Here is a 15297-nt window from a genome sequence, read left to right on the forward strand (position 1 = left end):
CGTTTTTCGACCATTTCGGTAGAATCAAATTTGACCGAAGGTTGAAATTTTGGCAATTATCGTTATTTATATGAAAATATCTCAAAACTGATAAAAGCTACAATCATGAGTATTTTATTGTTGTATTCTACATAAAAATGCGCACATTTTCATATATAATACTTCATGCAACGGCTAATTTACAATGGTACAAAAATTATGTCAAAGTGACGAAATAATTTCCGAGATGTGTCACAGATACTTTTTAGTGCGGCAAGAAAGAAATTCGCGCCTGCGTAACGATTGTAAACAAAACAACACCTTGATCCGTGAACTCCCAGCATCCCCCAAGGCGCATGATTCAAAAGTTTTAGGCTGGTAGGCCTATAAGTATTTTTCCGCTTATTTTAAAAAAAACTTTTGTAAGTCGACGTAAAATACGTCCAGTCGGCACACGAGAGACAAAAAATGTTGACGTAAAATACGTCCAGTCGGCAGTAAAGGGTTAACAGTGTTGTGGCAGCATATTCCCTAATACGTACTAGGATTTTAAAAATAGCACAATGGTATATATGTATACTAGGAACAATGCCCTTATTCAACAGGACAATTATAATGATCAACTCCCAAATGATCGTCTACTCCTTCAGATCTTGTTAAGAATTAGGATTTGGTCAATAACAAAGTTTTTGCACCCAACTAGCAATTTATCTATGAATAAACAAATGTTTAGTTGCCCTTTTTTTTTTTACCATATAATTGTTTATACAGTGGTACCTCGAGATACGAAAGGCTCAACTTACGAAAAACTTGAGATACGAAAGCTGACACAAAAAATTTTACTGCTCTACATACAAAAAGTTTTCAAGATACGAAAGGTTTCTGAAAGTTCGAGATTTGCCTGATAACAATTTTGAAACTCGCACCGTGCGCCGCCATCTTAGTTCTAGTAGACTCGCCACCATCCTCCTGCTCTCCCATTGGTTCCTGATGCTAGCCAAGCCATGAGATCCTTCTCTCCTATTGGACAGCATCCCTCCCATCATGCATCTTACGTGGTGGCGTGCCTTCGCTCGGCCACTTCGCACCCAAAGCTGTATCGTACGCATGCGGCATTCGTTCGGTCCAACGATTTCGTTTAGTATCGTAAATTCGTTAGTGATTTCGTTGTGCTACTTTATCGTGTTGTGAGAACCTAATTAGTATATGTACTACATACGTAACTTAATTACGTACAGTACATATAGTCATGGGTCCCTAGAAAGTTGCGCTGAAAGTTCACAGACAGAAAGAAGAGAATGCTTTCTATGGAGACAAAAATGGAGATAATAAAAAAGTATGAAGCTGGCTTGCGGTTGAGTGTGATCGCTAAGGAATACGGCCGAAATCCGTCGACGATAGGCACCATCCTTAAACAGAAGGAAGCCATCAAAGCAGCTACACCTTCCAAGGGCGTGACTATTTTGTCCAACAAGAGGAGCCATGTGCATAATGAAATGGAAAGGCTGCTTCTTGTATGGATCGAGGACAAAGAAATCGATGGCGATACGATAACCGAGACGGCAATCTGCCAGAAGGCCAGTGCTATTTTCGGCGATTTGATTGCCCAAGCCGAAGACGACGGCGGAGAGGGGACATCAGCGGCAACCCCAGAGTTCAAGGCTTCTCATGGGTGGTTCGAAAAATTCCGTAAACGGACTGGCATCCATTACGTAAAGTATAAAAAAGTAAAAAGAAATGTAAAAATAAAAAAAAAGACAAAATAAATTTTGTTTTAAGTTTTTTGTAAAGTTAAGTGTTACAGTTTTGTTAATGTGTTTTGTAAAGTTTAGTTTGTTTTTCTGACATTTTTTTGTGTTTCGTAAAGTTAAGTGTACGTATCTGCTGTTTGTCCTCCTCCTCCTCTGCTGCCACTTTCGGAGATAGCCTCACTTGAAAGGTAAGCTTCCACATTTCACGTTACAGTAATAATATTTCTTGTACACTAATATACACTTGTACATGCAACTTCCCCGGCAGATATATACTTAGCTTATGTCTCTGACGTCCCGACAGAATTCAAAACTCGCGGCACACGCTACTGGTAAGTCAGGTGATCACCCTCTCCCCCCGCTGGGTGGCGGGAATAGGAACCATTCCCGTTTTCAGACCAGATTTTCTCTGTCGCCGGTGCTAACAACATCGTTGTTAGTTCCTCCTGCACGGAATTCTGCTTGCTTTGCTAAGGATTGTTTGGTGAAGTATTCTTTCTTTGGCTTTGGTATACGCTGATTTGGACCGTTATTTGGATTTGCTTAGGATTCTTCATTATGGCTGATGTTGTGCCTGAAACTCGTTTTAGAGTTTGTGTGAAAGAAGGATGTAAGGCGAGACTGCCGAAAGCTTCGGTGGACCCTCACACTATTTGTGTTAAATGTAGGGGGAATGAATGCTCAGTTAGTAACACGTGACGAATGTTTGAGTTTGACTGAAGTGCAATGGAAGAGTTTGACTGCGTATGAAAATAAGTTGGAGAAAGATAGAATTAGGAAAGCTGCTAAAAGTTCAAGTAGGTCCTGCTCTTTGGATCAGGACAATCTTTCTATTTCCAATGTAATTTCTCCTACTGCTAACGCAGGTTCAGCTCCTTCCCCCCGCAGCGAAATCGTAGATTCGTCTCGATCAGAGAAAGCGGCAATGGAAGCGTCGATCCGTAATTTGCAAAGGCAATTACGAGAAATGGAAGGTAAGAGTGAAGTGTGCAGTGAAGTGTACAGTGTCCCCAGTGTAGTGGAGGGGGCGTCTGACCGACTCCGCATTGCTCCTAGACCTAGACCTCTTTCAGACTCCCATGACCAAGGGAGGAGGAATGTCGAAAGCCGCAAAGGGGATGTAGAGTATTCCCAACGGTCAGGCGTCCCTTCGGCAGGCCCTGTGTAGACTCGTCCCAGGCTGCCTTGGACAGCTATAGACAAAGCGTCCTTAGGAAGTGTTTTTCCGACTCGGATTCTACTTCTCCGAGACGCCATCGTGATGTTAAACGGTATTCTTCGACCAGGCGTTTTACTCCTTCCAGGCGCCCAGAACGGGACGCTAGCGCCTCTCCACGCAGACGCCAAGAGCCTGAAAAGAGCATAATGGGTTCGGTACGCCCTACTCCTGTTAGGCTTTCCTTAGGAGTTACGAGTTTGCCTTCTCACAAGAGTCTTCGGAAGGAGGTAAACCCCTCTCCTGGCAGGAGCCAGGATGAGAGCAGACGTTTTTCTACCCCAAAGCGCGTAGCGCCTGATAGACGCTACCGACGTGATGCTAGCGCCTCTCCTCACAGGCGCCAAGAGCCTAAAAAGAGCCTGTTACGGGATTCTCGCCCTACTCCTTATAGAGTTTCCTGTAAAAGATCGAGCTCTTCCTCTCTCAGGCAGCAAGAACCTTTGAGAAGAAGCAGGCATTCTTCTTCTGCGAGGCCCCTTCCAGTAGAAACTGTTTCTTCAGGCAATAGGATCTCTTTGGAGAGTGGTCTTCCTTCCTCTACCAAACTTCCTTCGAAGGAAAAGACCGCTTCTCCTTCTAGGACTCCTTCTCCGAAGAGGCATTCTTCTCCTAATGCTACCTTTGAAGAGGTATCTGAGGAGGAACTTCCTGTAGATGTGGGCGTCTCGGATTACAAGAGACTGGCAGCCCTGCTTCTTAAGAGTTCGGTGACACTCTTCGTCCTGCAGATCCTCCTTCGCCGGGATCACTGCTTTCAAGCACTAAGCTTTCCAAGTCCTCTTCGTTCATGAAAATGAATCCGACCCTTTCGATGAAGAAAGCCATCAAGAGCTTGGAGAACTGGCTCCTCTCTAAGAAAGAAGCGGGCAAGACGGTTTTTCCCTGCCCTCCTTCGAAGTTGGCAGGTAAGCCAGGTGTCTGGTATGACACGAAAGAGCCAATGGGATTGGGCCTCCCTTCTTCAGCTGATGCTGATTTTTCAGCGTTAGTGGATTCGTCTAGAAGACGCTCTCTTCCTTCGGCAAAGGCCTCATGGGGAATGTGCGAAATGGACCATTTATCTAAGGGTCTGTTTCGCACACTTGAGGTCTTTAATTTTATGGATTGGGCCTTGGGAGCCCTGGCCAAGAGAGCACAGGATCCAGACTTTGTTTCGATGGAAGTTTTAACGAGTGTACTTTCTTGTCTGGATAAGGCCTTGATGGATGGATCTACGGAGGTGGCTTCTCTCTTTGGATCGGCAGTCCTTAAAAAGAGATCTGTCTACAGTTCTTTTTTGACGAAATCGGTGTCTCCTCTACAGAGAATCCTCCCTGCTTTATTCGCCCCTGTCTAGTCACCTGTTTCCACAAGAGACAGTGAGAGATATTTCTAAGTCTTTATCCGAAAAGGCTACTCAGGATCTGCTTGCGCAGTCGGCGAAAAGACTAAAACCAGCAGTCCCTTTGGCTAAAAGAGAGAAGCCTGCTTTTCAGCAGCCCTTTCGAGGGAGAACGACGGCTAGACCCTCTCTTAGGAGTAGGAGACCGGTTAAGAGAGGAAGATCGGCACGCAAGCCCTCTAAACCACAATGAGAAAGTAGTCCTCCAGACTACAGTAGGAGCCAGACTGCTGAAGTTTGCGAAAGTCTGGGCTCAGAGAGGGGCGGACAACTGGTCCCTCTCTATCCTCGAGAGAGGATACCTTATCCCCTTCAGGGAGAAGCCTCCCTTAACAACAACTCCAAGGGAGTTAACAGCAAGATACCGAGATTATTTAAAGAACCAGGCCCTGCTACAACTAGTAGAAGAAATGATGGACAAAGAGGCGATAGAAAGGGTTTAAGACCTTCAATCTCCAGGGTTCTACAACCGTCTTTTTTTCTTGTACCAAAAGCCTCAGGAGAGTGGAGACCAGTCCTGGACGTAAGTGCCCTGAATCGCTTCATTGTCAAGACGAAGTTCACGATGGAGACCACTTCCTCCGTTCTTGCAGCTCTTCGTCCAGGGGATTGGATGGTGTCCCTGGACCTTCAGGATGCCTATTTTCATGTACCTATCCATCCCTCGTCCAGGAGGTACCTAAGATTCATGGTACAGGGCAAAGTTTTTCAATTTCGAGCCCTATGCTTCGGTCTTGCCACGGCCCCTCAAGTGTTCACGGGTCTTATGAGGAATGTCGCTCATTGGCTTCATATCGAAGGAGTAAGAATCTCGTTGTATCTCGACGATTGGCTGATCCGGGCCCAATCAAAAGATCGATGTCTGGAGGACTTGAAATTAACACTGGACCTAGTTCAGTCCCTGGGACTGTTACTAAACCTCGGGAAGTCCCAGATGAATCCCCAGCAAAGCATTGTCTATCTGGGGATTCTGATGGATTCTCGGGGTTTCGTGTGTATCCATCAAAGGAACGACAGGAGAGATGTTTACAGAAAGTGACGACCTTCCTAGAGAAAGAACAATGTTCCACGAGGGAATGGATGAGTCTTCTGGGGACCCTTTCCTCTATGGAACAGTTCGTTTCTCTAGAGTCTAGGGAGGCTACACTTAAGACCCCTACAATTCTTCCTCAGAGAGAAATGGGATCAGAAGCACCAAGAGCTTTCGGACTCCTTTCAGCTCTCAAAGAGCATAAAGGAGGACCTCAGTTGGTGGTTAGAGCCAAACAGATTGAATCAAGGGCTCTCCCTTCAGTTGTCGAGCCCTCGCCTAGTGTTATTTACAGACGCCTCGGAAAAAGGATGGGGAGCGACTCGAGGCTCGAGAGAAGTGTCAGGCACCTGGTGTGGGGAACAGGTGTCCTGGCATATCAACAAGAAGGAACTAGCAGCAGTCCATCTAGCTCTCGTTCACTTCAAACCTCAAGTATTGGTTGTCGTGTTGCAAGTGAATTCGGACAACACGACAGCTCTAGCCTATATAAGGAAACAGGGAGGGACTCACTCCTTCTCCCTGTTCGAGAAAGCAAAGGAGCTTCTTCTTTGGACCGAGGAATGGCGAATAACTCTTCTAACCAGGTTCATCCAGGGGGAAAAGAAAGGGACTCTGCATTCAGAAGTGTGCGACGAGATTTGGGACCTCTGGGGGAGACCCAATATCGACCTGTTCGCAACGAATTGGAATGCGAGGTTGGAGAACTACTGCTCTCTGATTTCAGATCCAAAGGCAGTTGCAGTGGACGGTCTCCTTCTGGATTGGAAGGGGATCGACGGGTACGCTTTTCCTCCTTTCAAGTTAATAGGAGAGGTGGTAAGGAAGTTCGTCTCGACGGAGGGAGCCAAACTGACCCTCATCGCCCCATTCTGGCCAGCCCAAGATTGGTACACAGAGGTACTGGAATGGATGATAGATTTCCCGAGGGCCCTTCCACTGCGGAAGGATCTTCTCAGACAGCCCCACTTCGATAGATACCACAAAAACCTCTCCGCTCTCAGTCTGACTTCCTTCAGACTGTCGAAGGACTCGTCAGAGTTAGGGGGTTTTCACGCAAGGCTGCAAAGGCAATTGCTAGAGCCAGAAGACCTTCAACTCTTCGCGTGTACCAGTCGAAGTGGGAGGTGTTTCGAAGATGGGCCAGGTCCCAGAAAGTATCCTCTTCCAGTACCTCTGTAACTGAAATAGCGGATTTTCTCCTTTATTTGAGGGAGAAATGCAATCTGGCCGTTACCACAATAAGGGGATATAAAAGCATGCTCTCATCTGTTTTTAGACATAGAGGCCTTAATATCTCGGAGGACAAGGATCTGCATGACTTGTTAAGGTCCTTTGAAACCTCGAAGTCCAAGACTGTAAGACCACCTTGTTGGAACCTGGATGTGGTTCTTAGATATTTAATGTCCAAGAAATTCGAACCTCCTCAAAATTCCTCATTCAGACTTGACTAGAAAGTCTCTCTTTCTCTTTGCACTAGCCTCTGCTAAGAGAGTTAGTGAACTTCAGGCTTTAGAAGGAACTGTGGGCTTTAAGGAAGATTCTGCAGTATGCTCCTTTAATCCCCTGTTTTTAGCAAAGAACAAAAATCCTTCTAAACCATGGCCAAGGACTTTTGAGATTAAGGGACTGTCCTCTTTGGTAGGGAGAGACTTAGAGAGGACATTGTGCCCAGTCAGGATCCTCAAGTTCTACGTTCTACCTAGAGAGGAAGAAGCTACTTGGTGGAAATGTGGATAGCCTTTGGTGTTCCGTAAGAAATCCTAAGAGGATGATTTCGAAGAATGCTCAAGCGTTATCAAAGAAGCGCATGCTTACTGTGAAGAGGAACATTTAAGGCTTCTAAGAGTCAAAGCACATGAGGTCAGAGCTGTAGCTACCTCTTTAGCTATCATAGGAATATGTCGATACAGACTCTTGTCGAATCCACCTATTGGAGGTGCAATTCGGTTTTTGCATCAAATTACTTAAGAGACGTGCGAGTCACTTATGATAAGTGCTTCTCTCTCGGACCGTTCGTGTCTGCGGATTCGTTGCTGGGGCAAGGAGCTGAACCTAATCCTTTATAGTTAGTTAAGTTAGTAATTTTAAATGTTTTTTGGTGTTGTGTTTTTATGGTCGATTGGAAGGGGTCTTGGAAATGCTCCTTTCAAATCGTAGTGTTAACAAATGTAGTGTGGTCAGGTGGTCGGGATTGGTTTTTCGTGCTCCTTGTTAGTGATTTGGACCTAGGCTCTGTCATGTAAGAGGCTTAGTCCCCGTTGATATGACAAAGGTGAAGGCTCTACCATGTAAGTGGGTCAGCCCCCATTGGTATGATCCAAGACAAGGCTCTGTCAAGTAAGCGGGCTCGCCCCCATTGGCACGATCCAGAAGAGCTATCAGTGTCAGGTCTCATCCCCACTGAAACTCTTGAGGCAAGCAGACTCATAGACAGTAATCATGAAGTCTTCTGCCCAATAAGGTAGGAACCAAGGTTTTAGTAAGTTTATATATATGACCTACAACAGATGTTGTTTCCCTGTTTTTATTGTTATTTATATTGAGTAACTATCTTTTACCCGCCACCAAGGGTGTCAATCAGCTAAGTATATATCTGCCGGGGAAGTTGCATGTACAAAAATGATATTGTTAGTATACAATAAAGTTTTGTACATACTTACCCGGCAGATATATACGATGAATGGCCCACCCATCCTCCCCTCAGGAGATTGGTGTAAGAGAAAATCTGGTCTGAAAACGGGAATGGTTCCTATTCCCGCCACCCAGCGGCGGGAGAGGGTGATCACCTGACCTACCTGTAGCGTGTGCCGCGAGTTTTGAATTCTGTTGGGACGTCAGAGACATAAGCTAAGTATATATCTGCCGGGTAAGTATGTACAAAACTTTATTGTATACTAACAATATCATTTTATTTACAGGTTTTGCATTTTTATTATTAAGTTGTTACGTATTGAATGGTCCAAATTGTTGTAGTATTTCATTGTTTATAGGTCAATTTACCTTTATTGTGAAATTTACTGGGGTGTTTTTGGAGGGCTTGGAACGGATTAGCCATTTTACTTGTAAAATGTGGTCCAAGATACGAAAACCTCATGATACGAAAGGCGCCTCAGATCGGATTAATTTCGTATCTCGAGGTACTACTGTATTTACTTTGTTGGTTTTAGGGCTATATATAAACTGTGGTCTGGTTTACTGTTATGTCACAATGTATCTAAATCAAAGGCCCAGATTTGAATCCTGGCTTGGGCAGATGGACTTGTTTTCTATGATGTATTTAGTAAAAAATGTAATTTTAAAAGAAAAGTATGTAAGGCAAATTTAATGTGAATAAACGTTGACAGTAAAATTGTTTTTAAGATAATAAATAAAGGAAAGGAAAGGATAGATATCCCGTGCCCTTTTATTGATTGTGTGTGCAGGGTTTTTTATTTTGATAATTTTATTCATGCGTATTAATATTTAGGCACTTGGAGTGTCTTAGTGTTGTTATCGCTGGGTTTATTAGTTTGTTTCCCATCTGTGTATACTGTTATGCATAATTTTTACAGGAGTTGGTTGTTTTCGAAGCAGTAGCGTCGGTCCAACACCTACCCCTTCCCCAACAGGGTAAGTTCATTTTAAAACCCTTGATAGATGATGCTTTGATGCAGTAAACTATTCTTGATTCATATAGAATTTTTTTCTGGACATTTTTTCATTTTAGGAATTTCATTCATTTTCTCAGCAAGTGTTTTTTTTCTGCCTTTAAGGAATTAGTAACTACAGTAAAGAGCCCAGTTGATGTTTTTTATTTACAGTATGAAAAACCTGCCAGTTTCTTATATAAATTACAATAAGACAATCAGTGCTTTATAAATGACATGATATGAAACGGGTTACATTTCTCTGGAGAAGTTGAATGATTTTATTTTGTAACTATATTTTTTCCAACAGAGCTGTTGCAAATTCTGTTGGTAGGATGTCACTCGCGCCATATAAGCAGTGCCAGTATCCATCTTACATATCTCCTCCTTACCATGGAAATCATTCAGATCTTCGGTCAGCACCCCAGTCTAGGCCAATGAAACATCCTGGCTCTTCCTTTGGGTCTCCTTCTAGTAAAATGCAGATAATTGGGCATCATAATATGTACAATAAATTCTTATGAAGAGTATTTAAGGCATTGGTTGAAATTAGAAGTGAGCATTCATTCAATGAATACAATACAAAGAATACTTTATATATCAAGGCTCCAAGACCATTGGCCTCCAGTATCTAGGACCATGTTTTCAGCTGTCAGTGTTTTTTAATATTACAGGCAAGTTATTGTTTTGAAAAAAATAGAAGCCTGTTTGATCTTTAATATGTGAAAAAAAAGCTATTTTTTTGCCCTCTTAAGATTATAGTATACGGGATTGCATTGCATTAAGTAGAGGGTTGCACATCGTATATTGTAGTGGTAAAGATGAAAGTATGAATGATCGAGTTATTTTATACTATAGTAATTTATCTGCATGAAATACAGTTGCAAAAACAAGGAAATTTCTGTTGAAATAATGAATTATACCCGTATAAATGTCATTGTAGTACGTAACTTTTTTTTTCTAATCCATATTATGTCAGATCCATGTGTACTTTCCATCACTATTAATTTATACCTAGGAACTAATTTTTGAAAATGTTGCAAATGAAGTAGGTATTGTTTTGGGTTATATTAAGAATCCTTCAAGTTAATTAGGTCACTCGCCATAGTATTTTGGAAATTACATATGGAAAGTGTTTGATAACCTGTTTGTGTTTATATACCGTAGTACTGTACTATATTTAAAAGTAGATCCTTTTCAAAATGAGCTATGGATCTGTTTGTGGAAATTGTATCGTTAGGGATGGTATATGAGAAGTATGAATATCCTTATCATATTTACTTACTTTGAAAACAACTTGCAACCTGATATTTTTTATTGTTGACTTGCTCTTGCTTAGATTTTAATTTCTTCATTCTTATGTGTGGAACTTGTTTTTGGAAATTTTCTTTTAATGCAATTTTATCCTGGTCTACACTTGATTGGACATTTTTAGAGATCTACTTGAACCTTATTTAGGAGCAATTGTAACATTTTAATTGTTGGACACTTGAAAATAGACTGAAAAACTTGAAGCATTTCACATTTCAAAAATTTATATTGTATAGAATGGAGACTTGTTATTCAGTAGTTTAACCAGACCACTGAGTCATAGAACAATGTTAGTAGGGCTGTAAACAAAAATATTAATTACAAAGATGAAAAGATTGGCTTTTCTCCACTGTTGCCCATAATGCATAAAGGAATCATATTCAGCAAGATGAATTTTTCATGTTTTCAGTCATGCAGAGATCACACTCAGTATATTTGAGTAGTATATTTACATCAATTATTTTGAAGATGAGCATGGTGGGCTAATCCAATTTTCATCTCTTTAGCTCTAAATCACTTTATGCCCAAGAGTTACCATCCTTTGTTTAAACGTTGACATCCAGGAGAACAGCTGAAGAAAGTTTACCATCTCATTATTAGTGTGACCTTGGGATGTGTCGATCGATATTGGTGCCATATCCTCTTCATGTGCAGTTGATACATGATGAGGAAATCGCATCATTGTAAGTTCTTTACTGTTCGGAATTATAAACACCATACGTACTAAATTTTGAATATCATTAACCTTTTTAGTTTTCTGTAAAAGAAAACTATTGAGATACCTTTGTCTGTCTGTCCGCACTTTTTCTGTCTGCCTTCAGATCTTGAAAACTTCTGAGGCTAGAGGGCCGCAAACATCAAATTACAGTCCTCTAGCCTCACTAGTTTTTATTTTATCTAAGGGTAAATTTAGCATGAATGTATCCTCTTGGACCTCATCATGGTGGGAGAAGTGTGGTAAGAGGAGGAAGGCCTGGAAGATTTTTGCTGGTTTGAAAGGTGGTTAACACTATTTTAGTGACACCTCTGAATCCTTCTGGCTTCCTCTTTCCACCAGCCTACAGGGAGATGTCTTCTTTTGACTGCCTCCATAAAATTTGGTCCACTGAATATACCAGGTATTCAATTGCTTGCTACCTTCCTCGATTCACTGGCAGAAAGAAGGAATGATCCACCAAACACCAATGTGCTGCTGCTGCTGCTGCTGCAGTTTCTGTGCCTTCCTGTTTCCTGCAGTGGCTATGATGATTCCTGTAGCAGGAGCAAGTTGGTGTTGTGACTTTTCCACCTCCAGTATGCTAGACAATTAAGAAGTCTGACAGATCTAAGAAAAGGAAGCATCACTCTTGCTGTTCTTCCATCTCAATTTTATCATTGTCATACAATTTATCCTTTTCCTCATACTTGCTCCCAGACTCTCTTCCTTGGCTAAGGAAAAAGGAGGGGAAGTAACAGGGCAAGTTGCAAGAAGTCAAGGTGGAATTCTCCCATTTGCTCTTCCTCATAGCAGGAGAGCAGTGCCAGTTCTCATTCCTGAGGCAGAATTAGTGCTACCATGCATGCCCACTTTGACAGGAGAACTGTCCCCTCACCCTCTTACTGTGTGCTGTAGGGCTCACTCCAGGACAGCACTGTGCAGCCTCCTAGCTTTGGTTACCAGATTGGGTGCAAGTTGCAACTCAAAGCCCCCCTGCAACTGTCAAGTTGCAACAGGGTTGGCATGTACAACCTGTTCACTCTCCATCCTGTGCACAGTTCCCAGACTTTGTAACATTGGACTTATGCCTGTGGATTGATTGCAAGGTTGAAAACCAAGTCAAGTTCCATGATCAGAGTATCACCAGAGATGTGTAAACTCGGTGTTGTCTGAAGAAAAAGTGATTGGTGATACCATGAGAGGTGTTGCTGAATTGTTGCTGAATGAATATCCAATACCAAATAGAAAGGTTTGTATTCTCATGTGGGTATATAATAATTTTTCATGCAAGCCCCAATTTTACTTTAAAAAGTCCTAATAGTCCTCCTGATCAGTTTCATTCACAATTGCCACTTAGCATTTGTGCTAGAATGGGCATGACAGTAAGAACTTCTCCCAGTTGGCAGAGATACCTGCCACAGACAGAAACTCAAGATCTCTTTCATCTATTGAACAACTTGACAGTAATCACTTTGTTCTGGGATTTGCTAGTACATGAATATGAAACCTAAGTATTTTGCATTTCTCTCTCATTTGTAATTATTATTAAATCTTAAGTATTTTTAGATCACAATTATTTACAGGCTCATAAGCCTGGCCTTTGGAAATTAGTGCTGTACAGTACTTCATAGCCTTGTAGGTACTTTATACAAAATATGTGGTACAGAATGGGTGAAAACAAGAAAAACTTTAATAGTTATATTTAAAATCTACATGCCAAAATAATAATATTACTTTAGATCACTCATGGCACTAAATTATTAATAATCCAATTATAGTACATAAAACAGCAAACAAGTTTAGAAAATAAATTATGTAAATTCCTTAAACTGCTGTGGTGAACTGCCATTGTGACTAATTTCAGGTGATGTCTGTATTTCTAAACCTTCCTTTTGCCGAACATAAAAATTATTCATGTTAAATGGATCGCTTTCTTTTGCTTCTTGACACTTGTCATCAAACTCTGCTCCAACTGTCCATAAGGTCTCGAGGTCATACACCTCTCGCAACTTCGGGTCCATGATATGTAAAGCAATGTTTCCTGAAACAGAATACAGAAATAAATTCCCAGGCCGTTACAACTATCTCTTAACTTTTTTCTATATGATTTTCCTAAGGTACTACATGCACTGAACATAAATCAAGGCAGGTTCTGTTCAATTAGTAAACCAGAGAAAGGGACACAAGTATAGAAGAGGGAGATCATGAGGCCAGTGGCAATTAGCAAGGAGTATGATTTGAGAAGGTTATTAAAAGTTTGACACAACAGAGGAAGAAAAAAATCTTTAAAAATGTGGACAAGATGTTAAGCCTATAAAAGATGAAAATTGGGAATTTAAGGTGAAAATAATCATAATGTTGGAAACAGTAGTTCAAAAATCTACTCTAAAGCTATTAAATACCAACCAGAATAAAAGATAATTATAAGGGATGAGCCCCCTCATTATGGGACCACCTTGACGTGGTGAGGGGGCTCTCGAACTTCAGGAATTTCTTCCTAGTTTCGAACCCAAGAGTCCCACATAACATTATATATTCTCGAGTTAACTTCTGTGGACTTTTCCATTGATGCCAAAATTTTTGAAAGCAAATAAATGAGAAAACATATCATGGCTTAACGTGGAGTTAAATCCGAAGCTAAATTGTGAGATCTGTGGTAGATCCATCATCTACCCGACAATGTTCAGACCTGTTTTTCAGGCGGAACTTATTCTGTGGAGCTGGACCACGGATTCCAGGGGGGCTTGGTTCTAGGAATAGAACTCTCGGCATTCTATCCAGTTTGCCCATAATGTGATTAGGATGGGGATAATTGTATTATCGTAATACTCTTAGTTCTAGCAAGCGGGTTCTGCTTACACTTGGGCCATGCTAATCATGTTATCCCATCTCCTTTTGGGGTTGGGTAGGGATGCGGACATTTGGAAGTCCTTTCTCACTTGTGCCATTGGTGGAAGATTTAACTTTGCGAAGGGCCAATGATATCTTTTCAAGATTTTTTTTTTTTTTTATCTCATCTCAGATTTATGAATACTGAAATAAATTATTTCAGTACCCCTGGACCCCACGATGGAAAAACTCTGGCACAGTTGATGACTATTGGCGCGTCACTCCCGAATTTACTTGATACTGCCTACAGTAGTGAAAGTACTATAAATGATACAAAGGAACACCCTGTTCCAAGTAAAGCAGTAGAGCCAGAAAACCAAATAGGGTGCATAAATAAAAAAATGAAAAAATAAATAAATTGGTGAACTCCAATGTCGTAAAAATAGAACCATATATGATGAACAATAATTCTGAATTAGAGACATAATCCTCCCAACAATACAGAAAAATATAAAAATCAAAATAGACAACCAACATACATAAAAGAAGGACCAAAAAGAAACCAAAATTACCAACTTAATACCATACTGGTACATTTTGATGACCTCTTTGGACCAGATAACTGGTCAAGACTTCTAGTCCTCAAAGCTGACAACAAAATCTCAGCAGCGATACTAGAAAACAAATTACTTAACATACATCCAACACAAGACATGGAATGTAGACACATCAAGGACAATGAATGGCTTATCCAAGTAACCAATAAAAAGCACTCCACTGCCTTTTTAAGTATAACAGAAATAAATAATATAAAAGTAACAATTACAGCCACGAAACATTGAATTATGTACAGGGTACAGTCATCCTACCCAATAGCGAGCAGGAGTTTCCTTCAAAACAACTACTGCTAGACTCCTTAAAATTGATATATAACAATATTCATGATCTAGAAATATACTTGATTTAAAGTAGGAAAGACAAAAATAAATATATTAACATTGCCAAAATAAAATTTACAGGCCAAGACCTACCATTTAAAATAAAAATTCTTGGACAAAATAGAGGGACAAAATAAAGAAGTTCGTCCTTTTGTTCCAAAACCACTACAATGTACACAGTGCTCAAGGTATAGACACACATACAAAAAATGCCATAATAAGGCAATATGTGCAGTCTGCACATCAGATAACCATACCACTAATTGGAACTGTAATCACCCAAAATGTATTAATTGTGGACTAGCCCATCACGCAAAATCTAAAGAATGCTCATTTTACCAATACAGCACAGAACTTCAGTTGTTAATAAATAGGACAGGAATGTCAGTCATGGAAGCCAGACTCGAGCTAAAAGAGGAGTTAATAATCCATCCAAAACCCTCATCTTTCCAAGTATGACTAAAAATCAAGACATCAAGCAGCACAATAACAAACAAGATAATATAAACATAAAAACAATTTCATACCAATAA

The 15297-nt window shown here is 41.0% G+C and overlaps 2 protein-coding genes across 3 annotated transcripts in view; one reads left to right on the forward strand and one right to left on the reverse strand.

Annotated features, from left to right (window-relative positions):
• Window positions 1–11028, forward strand: part of LOC135201422 (uncharacterized) — a 46964-nt gene extending 35936 nt beyond the window's left edge. The window contains exons 6-7 of the mRNA XM_064230330.1: window positions 8915–8972; window positions 9300–11028. Of these exons, the coding sequence (XP_064086400.1) occupies window positions 8915–8972; window positions 9300–9513 (272 nt within the window). The 3' untranslated portion in view covers window positions 9514–11028. The remainder of the gene's footprint in view (window positions 1–8914; window positions 8973–9299) is intronic.
• Window positions 11029–12682: 1654 nt separating this feature from the next.
• The window catches only part of LOC135201423 (uncharacterized), a 57157-nt gene continuing 54542 nt past the window's right edge, over window positions 12683–15297 (reverse strand). For both annotated transcript variants that reach the window (XM_064230331.1, XM_064230332.1), the window contains exon 6: window positions 12683–13038. In XM_064230331.1, coding sequence (XP_064086401.1) covers window positions 12809–13038 — 230 coding nt within the window. In that variant the 3' untranslated portion in view covers window positions 12683–12808. The remainder of the gene's footprint in view (window positions 13039–15297) is intronic.

The sequence above is a fragment of the Macrobrachium nipponense genome, chromosome 28 (genome assembly GCF_015104395.2).
Source record: "Macrobrachium nipponense isolate FS-2020 chromosome 28, ASM1510439v2, whole genome shotgun sequence".
Classification (NCBI taxonomy): Eukaryota; Metazoa; Arthropoda; class Malacostraca; order Decapoda; family Palaemonidae; genus Macrobrachium; species Macrobrachium nipponense.